Source organism: Ovis aries, chromosome 1 (assembly GCF_016772045.2).
Source record: "Ovis aries strain OAR_USU_Benz2616 breed Rambouillet chromosome 1, ARS-UI_Ramb_v3.0, whole genome shotgun sequence".
Classification (NCBI taxonomy): Eukaryota; Metazoa; Chordata; class Mammalia; order Artiodactyla; family Bovidae; genus Ovis; species Ovis aries.
In genome coordinates this window covers 111536173-111558802 of record NC_056054.1, presented here as the reverse complement: position 1 = coordinate 111558802, position 22630 = coordinate 111536173, and the positions used below count along the sequence as shown (strand labels likewise).

Genomic DNA, 22630 nt, shown 5'->3' with positions numbered 1-22630 from the left:
GTGATGAGAAGAGGATTTCAATTTTGGACCTACTAATTTTAAGATGTCAGTGTGATATTCATGAGATTTCCTGAAAACAGCTGGAAATTTAGGACTAGAGGTAGAGCTGAGGCTGGAGGCTTGGAACTCACAGCATAGAAATAATAAATAAAGCTAAGGAGAAAATTGTAAGGAGGACAGAAACTTGGGGGATATGTACAAGAGCAGAAAGAGAAAAAAAGTTTACATTCAAGAGCTACTCCCTGGCCCAGGAGCCACGGAGGAAAAGACAAGAGATCCCTGTCTTTGCCTCATTGCAAAATTGAGCTCATCTCTAGAATTCAATATTCTGAATGTCCTCAGGTTAAAATTCCCATTTTTCTCCACATTCCCATTAATATTTCTCATAAGGGGCCCTATGAAATATACACTATTCCTATCGCCACTTTAAGGAAGAAGAATGAAGGCGTACAATGCTTGAGTAACTTGTTTACTGTCACACTGCTGTGGGGGAAGTGAATGGTATAGGAAATGAAACATACTCGAATGTGTGTGCAGGTGTTCTGAGGTCCAGGAAGAAAGCAGTAATTTGCAAGGTTATAATTTAGGGAGACTGGCTCCAGAGTCTATTCATAACCATTTTGCTATGCTGCATAGTTTACAAACAGCTATATATTCACATAAATGTATTTGTAATTATAAACTGTGATACTAAGAAGATAATAAGCAGGGTACTGATGCTGAAAACTCGGCCTCTGTGCATTGGTGCCGAATCAAGTCTCAGACACAGAGTTCTGGGTGAAGTAGAAAAGGATAGTTTTACTGGTTTGCCAGGAAAAGGGAGATACAGCAGGCTTCTGCTCTCAAAAAGCATGTGTCCCAACCTGGGAGGATTTGGTGAGGAGTTTTATAGCAAGGGTAGGATTGCTAATAAGGTTAGGGTGTGTGCAGGGCCTGTACTATTTTAATCTGGTCTCAGATAATCTGATGAGTTTCTGTGGTTCCTTTAATCTGGCCTGAGGTGGTCTTCTAGAAGAGCTTCTCTGCTGCTGCTAAATTGTTTCAGTCGTGTCCGACTCTGTGCGACCCCATAGACAGCAGCCCACCAGGCTCCCCTGTCCCTGGGGTTCTCCAGGCAAGAACACTGGAGTGGGTTGCCATTTCCCTCTCCAATGCATGAAAGGAAAAGTGAAAGTGAAGTGGCTCAGTCATGTCTGACTCTTAGGGACCCCATGGACTCCAGCCTACCAGGCTCCTCCGTCCTTGGGATTTTCCAGGCAAGAGTACTGGAGTGGGTTGCCATTGCCCTCTTGAAGAGCTTCTCTAGTTCCTTTAATCTGGAATGAAGAATGCTGGCATTTTCCATTTGTTGGGAGTGTTAGTTCTATTAGTATAAAGAGCTCAAAAATATTATGCATCCGTTAAGGCAGAACCAGGACCCTGCCCAAGGCTGCACCATTGTTTTTAACTGCTCCTCCCTTGTGTCTGCATCCCTTCCCTTCCCAGATTAGCAACTGTTATAATCTGCCCTTAGGAACTCAGGGAAGGTCGTGAAAGTGAAAGTGAAAGTGAAGTCACTCAGTCTGTCTCTTTGCTACCCCCATGGACTGTAGCCTAACCAGGTTCCTCCGTCCATGGGATTTTCCAGGCAAGAATACTGGAGTGGGTTGCCATTTCCTTCTCCAGGAGATCTTCCCAACTGAGGGATTGAACCCAGGCCTCCTGCATTGTAGGCAGATGCTTTACCATCTGAGACACCAGGGAAGATTCAAAGGTCATGAAGACTGGAGTCTATTCCCTACAAACAAGATATGCAGGACAGAAAGGCTTCTGTGTCCATGAGCCCCACAGGGTCCTGCTTTGTTTCAGGACCATGGGATAGAAAAACAAGACGGCCTGCTTTAGATAGAGGTGGTGTGGAAAGGATTTTCTGGAAAGGCAGCATCTCAACTGATATTTAAAGAGAAGTCAAACAAGGGAAGAGTCTAATGAAGAAGCATTCAAAGCAGTGGACATTACATGTGCAAACGCCCTGGTGCAAGGAAGAGCTCAGAATGATTAAGGAAGGGAAAGAAAACCACTGTGACTAGAGTATGGTACAAATAAAATCAGTCTTGAAGCAAGCATGAAGGAAGATGACTCATGCCAGCCTATATTCTTTCAAGGGGCCAGACGCCGTAACTTGCTCCTTTTAGGAAATTTAGCTGTAAAGATAAACCATGTTAAGAAATAATTCCAATAGGTATAATTGAGATCAAACATCATCATGCCCTGGAGAAAATGAATCTCACTTGCTTCTACATTTAATTCTTTCTAGGTGGGAACTTACCAAATGTTAGCTGCTAAGTCACTTCAGTCATGTCTGACTCTGTGCGACCCCATAGACGGCAGCCCACCAGGCTCCCCCTCCCTGGGATTCTCCAGGCAAGAACACTGGAGTGGATTGCCATCTCCTTCTCCAGTGTATGAAAGTGAAAAGGGAACATGAAACATTATCAAATGTTAGTATGCATACAAAGTACTAGGGGATCTTATTATAATGCTGATTCTGGAAAGGAGACTAAGTCTCTGCATTTATGACAAGTTCTCAAGCAACACCAGCGCTGTTCCATGGGCCACATGTAAGACTTTAGTCATAATGGGGTTGGAAGGATGGAGAAATAAGAACTAGTTCTTTGACTGTGTTTGCAAGAAGCAGATACAGGTATTCTGATGTGCAAGAGAGAATAGTAGTAGGAAATATATGTTACAACCAATACACATGGGCCAACCAAATGATTCTGAGGTTTTGAGCCAAAAATTTTGCAGGTTTTTCTGCTCACAGACTATAATCCAATGACTCCCCTTCCCCTGAGCAGCATTATCTACTTCTTACCAACCATCCACACCTATCAATGTTTATTGTTGCTCACCACGGGCAGAGAGTTGTTTAACATTTTGTCATTATCATCAAGAACGACTGGGTCTTTCCACTTCTCAGAATCTGCAATCAGTGCCCACTGGACTGCCAGCCTTCCAAGCCTCCCAGTTTTCCATCTCACTCCAGATCTAGCCTCAGTTGTGTCTCCATGCACAAGCAAACTGTTGTCTTTCTTCCATTTTTTGTTTTTTTTTTTTTTTCATTAAGGTGCAATTCACAAAACATAAAATAATAATATTAAAGTGTACAAATTCAGTGACATTTAGTAAATTCACAGCACTGGGTAACCATTGCTCCAGAACATTTCATCACCGCAAAAGAAAACCTTGTACTCATTAAGCAATCCCTTTCCATTTCCCTCCCCAACTACCCCCCCCCTTCAAACATTAATCTGCTTTCTGTCTCAATGAGTTCACCTATTCTGGACATTTCATATAAATGAAATCATGTATTCTGTGAATTTTTATGTCTAACTTCTTTCTCTTAGTAAAATGTATTCAAGGTTTATTCCTATTGTATCATGTATTGATACTTCATTCCTTTTAGTTGCTGAATGATATTCCACTGTATGTGCGTACCATAACTTATTCATCCACACACCTCCTGATGGACACTTGTATTGTTTCCAGCTTTTGGCTTTTTCAAGTAGTGCTATTATGAAGACTTTTGTACAAGTTTTTGTTTTCAGTTCTTCTGGGAATGAAGCTGCTGGATCATATGATAATGCTGTACTTAATTTTTTGAGGGATCACTAAACAGTTTTTCCACAGTGGCTGTACCAGTTTGCAATCCCACCAGCAATGTGTTCTAATTTCTCCACATCCTTACCAAAACGTATTTTTCAATTATTTTTATTGTTGTTATTATTATTAGTCACCATCTTAGTAGATATAAAGACATTTCATAGAAGTTTTTAATTTGCATTTCCCTCACAGTTAATGATATTGAGCATCTTTTCGTGTGCTTATTGGCTATTCATATATTTTCTACCCTCCTTCTGAACTTGTTTCATGCTGAGCTGAAACAGCCCACTATATTTCTCTTTCCATTAGATAGGCCTGAGCCAGTCCCCTAGGTTAGATTACCCAAAGTTTCTCTGTCATTTTTCCAGAATCAGCTCAGTCTTACCTGTTTTCTTTATTCCTTCTCATTTCTCAAAAATACTCCGTTTTTCTTCAGTTCAGTTCAGTTCAGTCACTCAGTCGTGTCTGATTCTTTGCGACCCCATGAATCGCAGCACGCCAGGCCTCCCTGTCCATCGCCAACTCCCAGAGTCCACTCAGACTCACGTCCATCGAGTCAGTGATGCCATCCAGCCATCTCATCCTCTGTCGTCCCCTTCTCCTCCTGCCCCCAATCCCTCCCAGCATCAGAGTCTTTTCCAATGAGTCAACTCTTCGCATGTCTTACTACATTCAAAAAAAAAAACATTCAGATAATTATTCAAGACACTTCACATTCTAATCTCAACCTATGCAGTATTCCAGGTTCCCTGGGCTAGATTCTGAGGGCAAAATAAGCTGATGAAGACACTATCCATGTTCCTAGAGTGAGTGAAACTTGTAAACAAACATACCCCAAATTTCTGCTGAGTCAACATCCACACCAGAGGATGAGCAAGGCCTCAGCACCAACCCCATACTCCAAGTGGCCCCCAGTGACTAACAAGAGAACTTCCCATGTATCCCTAAAGCAGCCTTGTGTTGCAGTCATGAGGCATCTTCCCAATTCTTAGTTTCTTCCGGTTCTAGTCCTAACAAAATCTGCTATCAGCTGAACCACTTAGGGGAGACCTCAATGTTCTGCAGAGAACATCAATATTCATGCCAAAGATACAGATCTAGGACATTCTCAAAGCACCAGTGCTGATTCCAGGTAGAGTAGAGAAAAAGACCTTGTGCTCTTTGGGCCATACTGCATCATCTGGACCCCAAAACAGCTCTCCTTCAGTCCAAAGTCTTTCAGAGTAGCTTTTGAACTTTTTCAAAAGTAATTGTGAGCTTTTTCAAAAGCAGTTTCTGACCTTCACCTTCCTTGAGCACAGGGGTTTAAATCTTATTCTTAGACCTGCAGGGAACGACTCCTACCAACCCCTTCTCCTCCTTCTACAACTTTTCCTTTTCTCCCACTACAAACTCCTTTCTACTCTCCTGGACTGATGCAAAACCCCACAAATATAAGCAATTTGAACTTACCCTTAAAAGATAAATAGGAACTCACCTGAAGGGAAAATGTGGGCAAGGTGTCTCAGTCAAAGGGAACAACAGAGCAAAGAAAGAGCGGGGCATTCTTGAAATAATCAAGCAATGAAGGATCTCTTGTTTTTATTCAAAGCCATACTACAATGGTATCTTCTCTGTGATGTGTTTTCCTGACAACCTCCAACCCTTCCTGCCCCATCATTTTCACTATTTGCGCTCCCATGCAGAGTAAGTACATCATGAGAAACGCTTGGCTGGAAGAAGCGCAAGCTGGAATCAAGACTGCCAGGAGAAATATCAATAACCTCAGATATGCAGATGACACCACCCTTATGGCAGACAGTGAAGAGGAACTCAAAAGCCTCTTGATGAAAGTGAAAGATGAGAGTGAAAAAGTTGGCTTAAAGCTCAACATTCAGAAAACAAAGATCATGGTGTATGGTCCCATCACTTCATGGGAAATAGATGGGGAAACAGTGGAAACAGTGTCAGACTTTATTTTGGGGGGCTCAAAATCACTGCAGATGTTGATTGCAGCCATGAAATTAAAAGACGCTTACTCCTTGGAAGGAAAGTTATGACCAACCTAGATAGCATATTAAAAAGCAGAGATATTACTTTGCCAACAAAGATCCGTCTAGTCAAGGCTATGGTTTTTCCATTGGTCACGTATGGATGTGAGAGTTGGACTATGAAGAAAGCTGAGCACTGAAGAATTGATGCTTTTGAACTGTGGTGTTGGAGAAGACTCTTGAGAGTCCCTTGGACTGCAAGGAGATCCAACCAGTCCATTCTAAAGGAGACCAGATCTGGGTGTTCATTGGAAGGACTGATGCTGAGGCTGAAACTCCAATAGTTTGGCCACCTCATGCAAAGAGTTGACTCATTGGAAAAGACCCTGATGCTGGGAGGGATTGGGGGCAGCAGGAGAAGGGGACGACAGAGGATGAGATGGCTGGATGGCATCACCAACTGGATGCACATGAGTCAGGGTGAACTCTGGAGTTGGCGATGGACAGGGAGGCCTGGCGTGCTGCGATTCATGGGGTCGCAAAGAGTTGGACACGACTGAGTGACTGAACTGAACTGAGAGCATATACCTCTTATCACCTTGATATTTATTGGACTCAAAATTGTGCTAAAAGCTAGGGTTACAGAGATAATAAGCATAATCCCTACACTCAAGAGTATGGAAAATAGAGGAAAGCAACCTCATAATTATGGCTAAGAGAAAGAAACACTTGATACTGAGTGTGCAGGGTGAAATTAGTGATGCAAGGGCAGTATGGAAGCAAACTCTTTCCTAGGTCTCTGCCTAACTCGCCACACCATAGCTACGTGTTTACCTGTCAGGCTTCTCTACCACAAGGTGAGCCCAGAAGACAAACAGTGTCTTATTCATATTTATATTCGCAGTCATCAGCCCAGATACTGGTATATAAAAGGAATCTAATAAATATGCTCTGAATGCCATGATTTCTAAGGCTTTTACTCACTGAATTGCCATACAGCTGAGCAAATAGTAAAATGATTGCTAAATAAATGAAGGATTTCAATCTGTAAAAACAAAGGAAGCTAAAAAGTCTGTACTAGACAAAGAAGAACTGTTCCTGAAGAGTCCTTGGGCCACAGGATATGCCGAGATTCCTTACCAAGAGGAACTGGACCTAAACATCCTTGGCACAGAAACTCCAAGATAAGGAGTGGAGATGTACTTATTCACTTAACAGTATTCATGCTCATGATCAGTCATGTTCGACTCTGCAACCCCACAGACTGCAGACTACCAGGTTTGTGGTACTACTATCTGTTTGTGGGATTTTTCAGGCAAGAATACTGGAATGGATTGCCATGCCTTCCTCTAGGGAATCTTCCTAACCCAGGGACTGAACCCACATCTCTTGTGTCTCTCGCACTGCAGGCAGATTCTTTTCCACTGAACCACCAGGGCCTACTATGTGCCAAGCACTGTTCAAGAATGCCCACCACAGTGAACAAGACAGACAAAAGTTCTTGCTTTCATGGAGCTTATATTCTAGTGGAAGGGGAAAAGAACATAAAACAAATATGCGAATTATAAAGTGTGGTAGACAATTTTACAGAGAAAAATTCAAAGGCAGTGAGTGTACAGCAGTGAGAACTGGTGGTGAGGAAAGTGTGGTCATAGAAGACCTCCTTGAGAGGGCAAGTTTGAGTTAAAGACCTTATGGAGACGAAAGAGTGAGCCATGTGGACACCTTGGGGAAGGGCATTCCAGACAGAGGCAATTACAAGTGTACAGCCCTGGCCTTTCAAGGAAGAGCCAGGCCAGCATAATGTGAGCTGGGAAGGAAAGAACGTGGAGAGTTATAGGAAATTAGGCCAGAGAGAAAAAGAATCAGATCATTTTGTTCCTCATAGAAAGTGATGTCACTCAGTCGTGTCCGACTCTTTGTAGCCTGCCAGGCTCCTCCATCCATGGGATTTTCCAGGCAAGAGTCCTGGAGTGTGTTGACATTTCCTTCTCCAGCGGATCTTCCCAACCCAGGGATCGAACCCAGGTCTCCCACACTGCAGGCAGACTCTTTACCATCTGAGCCACCAGGGAAGCCCTTGTCCCACATAGGCCATTGCAATTATTTTGTTTTGCTTTTTGTTGTTTAACCGCTTTTACTGAAATAGAGAAAACTGCAAATCCTAAGTGTCAGCTCAATGAATCATCATAAAATGAACAAATCTGTGTATCCAGACATAGGTTAAGAAACGGCACATAACCAGCAGCCTAGAAAGCCCCCGCTATGCTCCCTCCTATTTGCTCTCCCTCCCTCCTCTGCAAAGGTAACCCTATCCCAACTTTTAAAAGAATAAATTTATTTTGCTTGTTTTTAAACTTTAAATAAATGGAAACATGCCACTGTATTCTATTTTTATCTGAATTTTCTTTTTTTCACTCAAGATTTTGGTTGTGATATTCATGTGTGTTATTCTAAGAGGGAAGAAGGGCCAAATGACAAACAACAGCATGTTACAATGCTGATGGAAAAATGTAGTAAGAGGAGAAAAGTAGTGTTCATATGACAGGCATGCATATGACAGTTTGAGAGAGAGGAAGTGTGAGCTCACCCAGGAGTTGAGCACAAAAATCCTGAGACATTTCCTCCCCTACTCAGATTCTCTCCTGAGAACTTAAGGGGTCTTAAGAAAGCTGAGGTTGTGATAATAGTTGTGATTGTTCAGTCTCTAAATCACATACAACTCTGCGACCTCATGGACTGCAGCATGCCAGACTTCCCTGTTCTTCACCATCTCCCAGAGCTTTCTTAAACTCATATTCATTGTGTTGATGATGCCATCCAACTATCTCATCCTCTGTTGTCCCCATCTCCACCTGCTATCAATCTTTCCAGCATCAGAGACTTTTCCAATGAGTTGGCTCTTCGCATCGGGTGGCCAAAGTATTGGAGCTTCAGCTTCAGCATCAGTCCTTCCAATGAACATTCAGGGTTGACTCCCTTTAGGATTGACTGGTTTGATCTCCTTGCCTGTCCAAGGGACTCTCAGGAGTCTTCTCCAGCACTCTAATTCAAAAGTATTAATTTTTCAACACTCAACCTGCTTTATGGTCCAATTCTCACATCTGTGCATGACTACTGGAAAGACCATAGCTCCAACTATAAGGACCTTTGTAGGCAAAGTGATGTTTCTGCTTTTTAATATGCTGTCTAAGTTTGTCATAGATTTTCTTCCAAGGAGCAAGCATCTTTCAACTTCATGGCTGCAGTCACTTTCTGTAGTGATTTTGGAGTCCAAGAAAATAAAATATGTCACTGCTGCCACTTTTTCCTCATCTATTTGCCATGAAGTATGGGAACAGATGCCATGATCTTAGCTCTTTTTTTTTAACGTTGATCTTCAAGCCAGCTTTTTCACTCTCCTCTTTCACTCTCATCAAGAAGTTCTTTCGTTTCTCTTCACTTTCTGCCATTAGACTGGTATCATCTGCATATCTGAGGTTGCTGATATTTTTCTGGGCAATCTTGATTCCAGGTTGTAATTCCTCCACCCTGGCATTTCACATGATGTACTCTGCATATAAGTTAAGTAATTCGGGTGACAATATACAGGCTTGACATATTTCTTCCCCAATTTTGAACCAGTCTGTTGTTCTATGCCCAGTTTTAACTGTTGCTTCTTGTCTTGCATATAGCTTTCTCAGGAGACAGATAAGGTGGTCTGATATTCCCATCTCTTTAAGAATTTTCCACAGTTTGTTGTGATCCACACAGTCAAAAAGGCTTTAGCGTAGTCAATGAAGCAGAAGTAGATGTTTTTTCTGGCATTCTTTTGCTTTCTCTGTGATCCAGCGGATGTAGGCAATTTGATCTCTGATTCCTCTGCCTTTTCTAAATCCAGCTTGAACATATGGAGGTTCTCAGTTCACATATTGCTGAATCCTAGTGGTAATGATTACTTATTCATTGATTCACTCAAATGTTTCCAGATCCTACTTTGTGTCAGGCTCTGTGCTCAGATATAAAGATAATTAAGATAACTATTAAATGAGATGATTAAGTTAAGATAACAAGAGAACAGAAGGCTACAAAACAGTATGATAAATGCTAGGAATTTGGCAAAGGATGTTAAGGAAGAATGTTCTTTAAAAATTATTGTAACCATTTCACCTTTTTTGCTCAAACATTAATGGCTCTGAGATAGGCTCATGAGAGTGTAACCATTACATGTTACTTTGAAGTTATATGTATTAATTTATACTTACCAGTTTTTATCTTCTCAACTCCTAGACAATTATCTTTTGGGAGCAGAAAAGATATCTTCTGGTATCATGCAAGGAGCACAAAATAGTTAGAGTCAAAGGAGTTGGATCTGAATCCCAACTCTGTTATTCTTTAGCTGGGCAACCCTAGGAAAATTAGTTAACTACTCTGTGCCTCAGATCCTTGTCTGTAAATGGATATGATAATATTCATCCTACTTGTCAAAATTGTTGTCAGTATCAGATGAAATAAAGTATAAGAACTGTAAATTCCTATTAGTCCTTTAAATCTCACAAGCCTACTACGTTGAACACAGCAGGTATTTACTAAATGTCAAGCTTTAATTCTATTTCATCAGTAAAGAGTTGCAGTTTTTGAAATCTGTGCCAGGGATTGGATGCAGTTGTCCCTCTCCATCTCATGCCCAGATAACTCAGAGGCTGGTGTCAGATAGTATGGCTATGACCCAGGTGTGGCATCTAGCTGGTCACAGGTAGACTGGCTGGGACCAACTATTCATCAACCAAGGGTGCCAGGCATTTTGTTGGTGGAGCCTCTGTGATTGTCTACTTCAGCACTCCTCCCAACCCTTTTCCTCTTCATCTTATCTTTGGGCTTCGGTGTCAGTGAGCTCTAACAGACTGGCAGCATAAGGAGAAAGGGTGCGGGAAGTAGGGGCAGGGAAGGGAAAGTCACAGCAGTTTCCTTTCTGTCTTCACAGGGAACTCAGTTTCAGAAGACAGCTCACCCCCACTGGTTGTGAACGGGGTCCTGGGGGAGTCTGTAACTCTTCCCTCAAACTTTTCTGAGAAAGAGAACATCATGTCCATCACCTGGCTTCACAAGGGAAACTCTGTCATCTTCATATCGCCAAAAGAAGCAAAAATACAGGTGACTGATCCAAAACGGAAAGATCAACTGAATGTCACCAAGTCCTACTCCTTGCAGATCAACAATCTGACAATGGCAGACGTGGGACATTACCGTGCCCAGATAACCACATCAAACTCTTATCTGAACACCGATTATAACCTGCAGATCTTCAGTGAGTCAAAATTTGGGCTTAATTTTGTATGGACTTAAAAATAGTATATATTTCAATTCTATGTGACTGCAAATATGCACTATAGACTTGTGGTAAAAAGTATGGCATTTGGAGCTAGACTGAGGTCCAGAAACAAAACAATTCAATGACATTGCACAGCAGTTAGTGACAGAGCTGAGATTAGAACTTAAATCTTATGACTCCTTGACCCTGTACCAGGCTCCATTATGCTTGTTGAGACAAGTTTTTTCTGCGACTATTTAGAAGACCAAGTACAACTTTTGCAACAACCGCACTCTTGAGACTGAATGCCAATACATTCCCAGGGCATTTTGGAGTGCCTCTCCTTCAAAAGCACATACACAAAAACAGATGTAAGGTACACAAACATGTTTGTTTTACAATTGTGCAAAGGAATTTTAAGATAAAAACTACTGGCTTTTTAAAACATTGACCAACTAATCTGTGTGTACTAAGCTAGGGATAGCAAAGATTTGATCTTACGGGCCAATATCAATTAATTGGGAGTAACTGCCTAAGATTCAGAGAAGGAAAGGACAACCCACTCCAGTGTTCTTGCCTGGAGAATCCCAGGGATGGCAGAGCATGGTGGGCTGCCGTCTATGGGGTCGCACGGAGTCGGACACGACTGGGGCAACTTAGCAGCAGCAGCAGTAGCCTAAGATTCAGTGTTAAGAAAAATGTGAGTCATGTTAAGTTTATTCACTGAGTCAACCGTATTTGTTAACCATGAATGATGTTCGAGACTCTGTTTTAGTCCCTTGAGATACGTCAGTGAACAAAACAAAGATCTCTGACCTCATCATGGGACTGACATTCTGGGTAGAGGATATGGCGGCAATAAGGAAAATACACATTATATATGAACAAAGAACACAATAAGTAAGCCATGAGACAAACTCATGGAAAAAGAGATTAGAACAACATAAGGACCACCAGAAATGCCAGAAAGCAGCAGTCTGTTTTAAATGGAGGAGTCATAGTAAGCCTCATTGAGAAGATGACATCAGAGCCAAAGCCAGTTGGAGGCGAAAGAGTGAACCATGCAGATATCTGAGGGAAGAGCTATCCAGCACAGGCCCTCCCTGTGTCTGGCAGGCTCAAACATCAACAAGCAGAGTAATAGAGAGTAACAGGAAACGAGGCCAGTAAGGAAATAGGGAACCACGTCATCTAAGGCTCTGGGAGCCTTCACAAGGACTTTGGCTTCTACTTTTCAGGGGTGGAGAACAACTGGAGTATATTTTTGGACATGTTGACTTGGGGATATACATTATATTCAGGTGGAAATGTGAAGCAGGTAATTATATATTCATCAAGTGGAGTCAGATATCAATATAGGTTTTTGAGGTCAGCAATAGACATTGGTTGAAGGAGGTAAACATTCAAGCCAAACATTTGCCATTGCTGTGCTATCTCATTTAAGCCTCATAATTATCCAAGAAGTAGGTATTATTGCCCAGTTTTACAGATGAAGAAATTGGGGCAAGCAGAGACTAAAATTTGTCCGTGGTCATGTAGCCAGTAAATGACAAAGCCGTGATTCTAACCTAGGTCTTCCTAACTCCAAATCCACTCTTGCCATGACATGAAAATTCCTTTCAAATAAGGTATGTTCCACAACCCCTACTCAGTTAGCTAAACTTAATGCTTTGCCTAATCTCTTCTAATGAGATAGTTGGAGTCATTCCATTTTTTACTAGGTCATGTTTATTTCAACCCTTGGGCCAAGTCTAGGTCAGAAGGTTTTCCTGTATTGCTTCTATGTTCACACTGACTCACAGCTGCTGATACAGTTTTAGGCAATATTTTCTGCTCTCAGCTCTCAGAAGTATCTGTATCATGTGCATTCTCAAATGCCCAAATCTATTGCACTTCTTCCTTCCCATGAACTGCTTGCTTGCTCTGTTTCTTCACTCCTTCCTTCCCTAATTCTTTAGTTCTCAACACACCGCTTTCTGACTTGCTGACACTCTGCATCAAGATCTCTTTGTTATCATTTGAGGCAGCACCAGATCCAATGAGAACCAATATCCCAACAAAGTTGTGGGAAATTTGGTTCTCCAAGTAAGTTAAGCTTTTATCTTCCATCCCAGCTAGGAAAATTCTGATAATGGAGGAAACAGGGCTCATGCAGCTGCTCTTCTGGTTTCTGAACTGTCTAAGGCTGGGCTGCATAGTCTCCAAATTATCTTTACACAGGGGGCAGTGAACAAGGGCTAGAATGACCCCAGGAATAAACTAGAGCTCCAAAAATTAAAGTGATCAGCTCAAAATCACCTGACTAGCTGGCAGAAACTCCAGTCTTTCCCTTCCCTCTCTTCCACTGCCTACTCTGTCTCATACTGATGTCCCTCATCGTTTGGTCACCAGAGGCCTCAATCCCACCAATTAGGCAGCACACACAGAGTTATTTACAGAGTATACAGCAGTGTCAGGTGGGATACATGGAAACATGGAGGTGGTAGAGATTTTTCACAGAGGGCCGAGCCAAGCCATTTGTCCTTCATCCAGGCCTCTTCTCTGCACACAGGACGACTGAGCAACTTACAAGTAGCCCATCACACCAAACGTTCTGAAAATAATACTTGTGAGATCCAGCTGACCTGCTCTGTGGAGAATCCAAATGATAACGTCTCATTCAGGTGGCAGGTTGCAGGAATTCCATATCATAGTGAAACAAATCTCTCTATATCCTGGGACCCCAAGAGCCTCAGTGAAGAGACCTACACCTGCATAGCTGAGAATCCTGTCAGCTTTTTATCCTCCTCTGTCTCTGACAAGAGTGTCTGTGAAGGTAAGTCTGTCTCAGGTCTCTCTGAGGACCTTGAGTGTTGTGGGGTGTGGGGTGTCACTCATGCCCTCTATGATTCCTAAAACAGTGGCCCAATGGGAGACAGCTGAGTGATGCTGGGAGAGGACAGACACCCCATGGAGCTCTGTGTCTGTTACTCCTCTAGAGAGCTCTCCTTTTCCCTCCCCCTCCACCAACCATTTCTCTAAGCCTCCCAGACCCCAGGAGAAAAGTCCTTAGGAAGGCAAGATCGCTTGTTCTTTCTGTCTCTACCAGGCTCCACCCTGACCTATCTGTCTAAATGAGACTCCCACTTGCAGAAATCCTGCCCAGACCCCCAGAACCTCTGGGTATAGATGAACCCACCCAACCCCCAAAGATGGTCTAACTGAGATGCAGTGGAGGCTCTAAATACCACTCTGGGCCTCACTCAATGCATCTCAAGTGCAACATCTTTTTTTTTTCTCTCTCTCTCTCTTTTCAGGTGTTATTAATGGGAAAAATGAATACCTGGATATCAGATGGATTATCATTGTGGTTGTTTTGACATGTATATTCTTCATTGCATTGATATTTATATTTGTTCAGAGGAGAAAAGTAGCAGGTTTTCCTTTCTTCTTATTGTTACTTCTTTCAGGCTTCAGAGACTTAGAGTCTGGGGCTGTTACAAGACTCTGTCTTGCACAAGACAGGTAAAGGGGGGAAAAATGCAAACTCGGCTCAGTCAGTCCACTGGGACGACACTTGGGCTGTGAACACATATGTGCTAATCTCCTAAGGAGACTGTCCTACTAGAAAATGCAGGACCCAGCCTCAGGGTCTGCCTGCCCTCCCTTCTGGGTCCCTTTCCCACCACATCCTCTAGAGCAGGATTCCCTGACACCCAATCTGGGGCCTCTTAGGAACCAGTTCACATAGCAGAAAGTCAGCAGTGAGCAAGCGAATGAAGCTCCATCTGTATTTACAGCCACACGTCATCGCTCACATCACCTAAGCCCCACCTCCTGTAGATTAGGGGTGGCATTAGATTCTCATAAGAATGAGAACTCTAACCCTAAAGTCAGGGCAGACTATCTTGAGATTGCCACAAAATAGAAATAAAATGCACAATAAATGTAATGTGTTTGAACCATCCCGAAACCACCCCCTCCACCAACTGTCCCGGGCGCCAAAGGGTTGGGGGCTGTTACTCCAGAGAGACACCTACAGGGGTAGAGGATGGAAGGCTTCTCTCACTACAGTCACATATTTCAGTTTTCCTGATTTTATTTTTCAGGTTTCTTTCAATTCTCTACTCAGCAAACCCAGTGTCCTGGTGAGCTTCCAGACTCTTAGTTCCCAGTCACTAAACAGATGGCAAGAGCCAAATGGAAATGAAGGGGGTTGATCAGAGGGCTAGATAATGAGAGAGGAGGCAGTCAGAATGTCACTATTCAGATGGACCAGATGGTGCAAGGGAAGAAGACCTGGAATTGTGCAAGTCTAGCCCCTGTGGGACCTACAGGGTCCCTTACAAGAAAGCAAATTGGTCACTCAGGCAATTTCTTGGGATGGGATTAGGGCCATTCCCCCGTCTTGTCAATGGAGAGACTAAGTGCCAGTGAAAGGGCTCACGGCCTGTCCATTATCAGCAGCAGGCGCAGTGTAAAGGCAGGACTGGAGCATCAAATGCCCAAAGGTGACTGCCTGACCCCGTCACTCTGTTCAGCCAGGGTTTGGTATTGAGTTTGAAGTGAAAGTTGCTCAGTCGTGTCTGACTCTTTGTGACCCCACAGACTGTACAGTCCCTGGAATTCTCCAGGCCAGAATACTGGAGTTGGTAGCCATTCCCTTCTCCAGAGGATCTTCCCAACCCTGGGATCAAACCCAGGTGTCCCGCATTGCTGGATTCTTTACCAGCTAAGCCACAAGGGAAGCCCAAGAATCTTCCCAAACCAGGAAGCAAGCCGGGGTCTCCTGCATTGCAGGCGGAATCTTTACCAACTGAGCTATGAGTCAGAAGCATGCATTCAAATTCTTATTTGATCATTTCCTGTAAATTTCCTGTGTAAATCTGCACCGAGGCAGTAAGACTTTCTGAGCCTCAAGTTTCTCATCTCTAATATAATCAAACCCACTCTAAGGAGCTCTGAAAAGTTGAACAGTATTATATATGTGAGGCAATCTGGCTCCCTTATGCTCACCAGTGAGATTCTCTAGCTCCCGTGAAGCCAGTGCTGTTTTGTCCCAGAAGCTTCTCTTCCTGTGAATCTAGAGAGACTCTGAGGCTTTAGGGTAGCTCAAGACCATGTTCTCCCAGGAGATGAAGTCAGAAATAGATCAAATGGCTGAAAATGTTCTGGTTCAACCCTGAACTCCCAAGACTGGGAAAATGAATGTACCCTAAGGAAGGGCAATGTTTCAAATAACTACCTCTTTGGCGCCAGAGAGTGATGAGGGGTTGACAAGGTCCTGGGAGCAGAGTAGAGTCCTTCAGCCATTGACTGTGTCTTCCTGTGTTAACAGCAGAGACTGTGAGTAACTTAGAGTACGCTTCCTTCTCTTCAGGGAACACTGTGTATGCGCAGGTCACCCATTCAAACAAGGTGAGTACTTTCAGCTTTATACTCCATCATGGTCATTATTTACAGTCATTATTCATGAACTTGTCACAATTATCTGACTAAATCCAAAAGGTGTACACCACTGAGATGAAGTGAAGGCAATGACAAGAGTTATGCGTGGGACCTTTCTACACCATTTTGGTCTCACGCCAGTGGAGTGTTTACTCATACCCTGCTTTACACTGCTTAATCTAACTATGTAATGCATCAGTAAGTCATATCCCTTCAGCTTACTTACAAGCTGCCTGGAAGTGAAAATTGTCTTCCTCTCTCTTCCCCTGTGTCTTAGCATGAAGCCCAGTAAATATCTGCTGGATGGATAAAGTTCAGTCAAGTGTGAGAGTTCCCAAAGGACACAATTCTGTATCAGGGGGCTTCTCATCCTTTTGTAGGGGAAATATCAGGGCTCAGAAGAGCCTCTTAAGAGAGAAAGAGTGACAAGAATTGGCAATCCCTCAACTGTGAAAGACACTAAAGGCATGAGCAGCCCTCGATCATCCCCTCCCCTCTAGCGACATAACAGGATGGCCTTGGTCAGGCATCAGGAACTCCCCACCATGCATCAGTAATTCTTCATCAGCCCCAAAATAAAGCACCTACAAATGGTGCATTTCTAAATAACACTACACATACTGGGAGACCAGTTCCACATCTAATGAAAAATAAGTCAAGAGAGGCAGCATTCTTCAATAATGGAAGCAGTGGTCTAGCTAGAAACCTTGGATTTCACAACAAACCTCTCTTCAAAAAGCCCTTTACAGATGTTTGCAAGGAAGGCTCTTTAAAGATAGCAAACAAGAAGAGATGCTCTCACCTCAGTTATTTCAATTGCCTTTCCAGTTTTCTCTTGATGGCAAGATGAATCACTCACAACAAACCAAGAATCTAATCTCCAACAAATTTGCTAACTTTTTCTTTAGCAAAACATGGTACTTTGGAGAGTTTCAGAGGTTCATTTAAAATGCCAAAAACTATGAGCACAGGGGACTTCTGTTATCATCAAGCTTTTTATTCCAAGCAGAGCCATTCTTAAGACAAGGTATTCCTATTCTAACAGTTCTCCATGCTCAAGGAGACCCCAATGACATGATGACGAGGCTATTAGAACCACAGGGGCAAAATAGAGCAGGCAATACCTCCAGTTATAGGTAGTAAAGATCTGAGACCAAAGATGTAATACAATAACCATTTGGTAGTGTAGGTTAGTTTTTCTTTTTTTTTTTTTTTTTTTTTTGACTGCACTAGGTATTTGTTGCTGCTCACAGTCTTTCTCCAGTTGCAGTGAGCAGGGCTCACTCACTAGCTGCAGTGTGTGGGATTCTCATTTTGCAGTGGCTCCTCTTGTTACAGAGCATGGGCTCCAGGGTGCACAGACTTCAGTAGTTGTGGCGCATGAGCTTAGTTGTCCCATGGCATGTAGCATCCATCCTCCCAGATCAGAAATCAAACTCATGTCCCCTGCCTTGGCAGGCAGATTCTTAACTGGTGGACTACAAGGGAAGTCCTTGTAGGTTAGTTCTTAAAAATGGAGGAAAGAGAGTAGAGTTGGATGCAGGACAAGAATGGTTTCTTTCCTTCACATCACCTGCCAACAAGGTCACCCTTCTGTCTTTCTCTGGTTCATGAGCCCACTGGTTTACTGGAGTGTTGTGCTTCAGTTTGGGGCTCAGGAAAGATGACTAATCCTTCACCAATCTGAGAGCTAGTGGTGCTTGATTTCCAGTTCCTCTTGCTAAACACTCCATAGCCTTCCTCCTGAAGAATTTTAACATCATCCCTCTTTCGTCACACTGCCTTTCCCAAGAAAATATCTGTTTGCATGAGTTTATATCTCTTTATGTGAATATATGTATGCATGAGTACATATCTCTTTATGTAAGCCAAATCAATATGATTGTGTTCTATAGGAAACAAAAAGCTCAAATCCTGTGAAAAACTATGACTCCACCACAATCTACTCTGAAGTTAATCATCCCCAAGAGGTAAGCCCATAATTGCCAGCTGTTCTTACATTCTTATCTCTCTTCTCACACCTAAGATTTCACAAATATAGTAATAGTAAAGGGAACATTTTACAGATGCCAGAAATACAGGATACCGAAAGTCTCAGGGCACACCTAAAATACATCCAGGAAGTTATCTTGTATTAATATTAGGATCACCACACTTAACTGAGTTTTTAACCTACTTTTTAAAAATATAGATCTGTTTGTTTATTTTTATTTGAAGTATAGTTGATTTACAATGTTATGCCAATATCTGCTGTACAGCAAAGTGATGTGAGCTACTTATTTTTCTTTTAATTTAATCTTACCTTAGGCTGTGAATATCCCTATCTGCCCACAGTGATTTCCAGACACCTCTATAACCACGAGGAACAGCCTGACACTCTGGTTTCTGTTGACCTTCTTTATTTTTCTCTTTTTCCTATTAGAGGAAGCCCATTTATTCCAAGACAACTGCCCATCACAACGTCGTGTAAGTTTCTGAAAGACTTCAAAGGAATTTCAGAATTACATATCTGCTCCTGATCCCATGAGAAAGAACAGAGCTTGGTTTCTGCCTGACAACATAATTTGAATATCTAGGATTATCAGACTTGAATCTGCTTACCCAGATCAAACATTTAAGGAATAACATCATTTCCAGAATGTGACCCAAATAACATTTCTTAATTTGCTCCAGGCCAAAATATACATCAGATAATATGCCCGCAAAAATTCTCAAAAAGATACTAGCAATCTGAATTCAACAAGACATTGAAAAGATCATACATCATGATCAAGTGTGATTTATCCCAGGGATGCAAGGATTTTCAATATCTGCACATCAGTCATTGTGATACACTACATCAACAAATTGAAGGATAAAAATTATATGGTCATCTCAATAGATGTAGAATAAGCTTTTGGCAAAATTCAACACACATTTATGATTTTTAAAAAACTCTTGGGGAGGGTGGTGGGAGGGGGGTTCAGTATGGGGAATACATGTACACCTGTGGCTGATTCATGTTAATATATGGCAAAAACCACTACAATATTGTAACATAATTAGCCTCCAATTAAAATAAATAAATTTTTAAAAAATAAATAAATAAAACTGAAAAAAATCCTCTCCATAAAGTGGTCATAGAGGGAAACTACCTTAACATAATAATCGCTATATATGACAAACCTTGGAGAAGGAAATGGCAACCCACTCCAGTATTCTTGCCTAGAGAATCCTGTGGACAGAGGAGCCTGGTGGGCTGCTGTCCATGGGGTGGCACAGAGTCAGACATGACTGAAGCGACTTAGCATGTGACAAACCTGAAACTAACATCATACTCAACAGTTAAGCTGAAAGCATTTCTTCTAAGATCAGGAACAAGACAAGGATGTCCACTCTCACCACTTTTATTCAAAATAGTTTTAGAAGTACCAACCATGGCAGTCCGAGAAGAAAAGAAAAGAAATCCAAATTGGAAAAGAAGCAAAATCATCACCGTTTGCAGATGACATGATACTACACATAGAATATTCTAAAGATGAGACCAGAAAACTACTAGAGCTCATCAGTGAATTTGGTAAAGTTGCAAGATACAAAATTAATGCAGAGAAACCTGTTACATTTCTATACACCAACAACAAAAGATCAGAAAGATAAATTCAAGAAATAATCCCATCTACCACAGCATCAAAAAGAATAAAATACTTAGGAATAAATCTACCTAAGGAAACAAAAACCTGTACTTCAAAAACTATAATACACTGATGAAAGAGATCAAAGACCACACAAGCAGATGGAAACATATACCGTGTCCTTGGATTGGATGAATCAACATTGTCAAAATGACTATATTACCCAGGGCAATCTACAGATTCAATGAAATCTCTGTCAAACTGCCAATGGAATTTTTCACAGACCTAGAACAAAATATCTTAAAATTTGTATGAAGACACAAAAGACCCTGAATAGCCAAAAAACATATGCAAACAATAAATACTGGAGAGGATGTGGAGAAAAGGGAACCTGCCTACACTGTTGGTGGGAATGTAAATTCATACAGCCACAATGGAGAACAGTAAGGAGTTTCCTTTAAAAAAAAAAAAAAAAAACTAAAAATAGAGCTACCATGAGATTCAGCAATTTCACTATTGGGCACATATCTGAAGAAAAACGTGGTTCAAAAGAATATATGCACCCCAACATTCATTGCAGCATGATTTACAATAGCCAAGACATGGAAGCAACCTAAGTGTACACCAATAGAATAGATAATAAAGATGTGGTACACTTATACAATGGATCATTACTCAGCCATCTAAAAGAATGAAATAATGCCATTTGCAGCAACATGGGTGGACCTGGAGATTATTATACTAAGTGATATGCAAATCTTTTTAACAAATGATACAAATGAACTTATTTACAAAGCAGAAACAGATTCACAGACTTAAAGAATGATCTTACGGTTACCAGGGGGGAAAGGGTTAAAAAGAAAAAAACGAGTCTGGTTATTGACTTTCTCTTAGGTAACTAAGCAAATGGACTCATGGTTGGCAGAGAGGTTATAATTCAGAAGACCACCAGTTCTCTCCTTTTAGAAAGCAGCAGGACTGTGACTCACTGGGAGGGAATACAGTGTGTTGGTTATGTGTATTTTCTCTGGAGTTGACCCAATGCTCTTATCATAATATATCATTTACTAGATGTACCTCCTGGAACATGTTACCTAACCTCTTCCAGCTTTGGTCTCCTACACTGAAAAAGGAGGCTAGCAGTGGATCAGCTCTGTTATACAAATGAAGGACTTAAGTTATCACTGGCTTCAGTCCATGGTGTCACAAAGATTCAAAGACGACTGAGCGACTGAACTGAACTGAACTCAGCTTCTCTATAACCAGGCCCTTTGCACTCTACCTCCAATGAGTGGACTTCACTTTTCTCCAAATCTGCAACCACCATCCGATGTACAACCATCATCCTTTCAACCTGAATGCTACAATAAACTCAGAGCAATTCTCCCCAATATTTGCTCTTGACTCCCTCAAATCCATTCTCCATGACATAGCCAAAGTATTGTTTATAACATAAATCAGATCCTTTACTTGTCTGCTTAAAATACTTCAAGACTTCCTAATGCACTCAGGATAAAAGTTGAATATACATGGCTTTAGACAGTCTGGCCCATCACGCCCTCAACTAGCATCATTCTTCCTCCGCTATCTCTATTTAGCCTTTGAGATCTTTTATCTCCCTTATTAGAGGAAAGAATGATCTATATTAACAGACCTATTTACTTCTGCCTCAAGGCCCTTCCTCTGCCTGCCTGGTTTCTCCTTATTTTCAGGTGTCAGCTTATCTATGTCACATTCCAAGAGAGACCTTCCCACGCCCTTCTATCTGAAATCCATCCCCCTATTACTCTATCACACCTTCTATGTCATTTATTATGTGTCATTAAATTTTATTTTCATTTGTTTAATGTCTGTTTTTCCTACTATACCATAAGCTCTTCAAGAAGAGGGACCATGATAATTTTGTTTATCACCATATCCCTAACATATAGCAAGTGTTCAATAAATATTAATAAATAAATAAAATGGAGTTGTTTATGAAGTAATGAAGTTTTGTGAGAATTAAGTAAAACAACTAACCTGAAACTCCTAGCATTATGGTTAGCAAATAAAAGAGCTCAATCAATTAAGAGCCAGCCATCATTATTGTTGTATTCTTACTGTTTGTTATTATTATTATTATTAAATTACATTCACCTGAACTAGTATAATCTTCTTACAGGCCTTCAGCACAATAAGAAAGGAAAAATGATACACTGTCTGTTTCCACATTATTTCCTATCCTATCTCTGCTCAAATTTTCTAATTCCATTCATTTACCTCATCTGAGAAATAATCCTCCTTTTTCCCAGGGTTGAATCCTCCAATTTTTAAAAAAATGTTTTATTGAGGAACAACTGACATACAAAAAGCTGCGCATACTTGATGCAAATAGGCTGATAAGTCTGAAGATAAATATGCACTGATGAAACCATAATCACAATCAATACTGTAAATGGTAATATATCATCACATCCAAAAATTTCCTCTACTCTCTTTTTAATTTTTAATTTTTTGTGTGTGATAAGAGCACATAAGATCTGCCCTCTTACATTTTTTAGTGTAAATGCAATATCCTTAACTATAGGCACAATGCTATGCAGTTGATCTCTGGGACTCATTGCTCTTGAATAACTGAGCCTTTGTATCTTTTAACCAACACCTTCCCTATTCCACCTGCTCTACTCCCCCTCTTCCTATACCTTGGTAAC

The 22630-nt window shown here is 41.5% G+C and overlaps 1 protein-coding gene across 16 annotated transcripts in view; it reads left to right on the top strand.

Annotated features, from left to right (window-relative positions):
* SLAMF6 (SLAM family member 6) overlaps positions 1-22630 on the top strand; it is an 82434-nt gene that overhangs the window by 1465 nt on the left and 58339 nt on the right. For 7 of the 16 annotated variants that reach the window (XR_006061358.2, XR_006061360.2, XR_009600586.1 and 4 more), the window contains exons 2-8: positions 10576-10899; positions 13454-13717; positions 14199-14318; positions 14991-15029; positions 16220-16299; positions 18225-18299; positions 18752-18795. Coding sequence is in view for 11 of the 16 variants with exons in the window: in XM_060415249.1 (XP_060271232.1) it covers positions 10576-10899; positions 13454-13717; positions 14199-14318; positions 14991-15029; positions 16220-16299; positions 18225-18299; positions 18752-18795 (946 nt within the window). In the remaining 5 variants the exon portion in view is untranslated. Of the gene's footprint in view, positions 1-10575; positions 10900-13453; positions 13718-14198; positions 14319-14990; positions 15030-16219; positions 16300-18224; positions 18300-18751; positions 21332-22630 lie in introns of those variants that run through there. The other 9 variants (XM_027977116.3, XM_042256568.2, XM_042256566.2 and 6 more) reach the window with 9 other exon arrangements.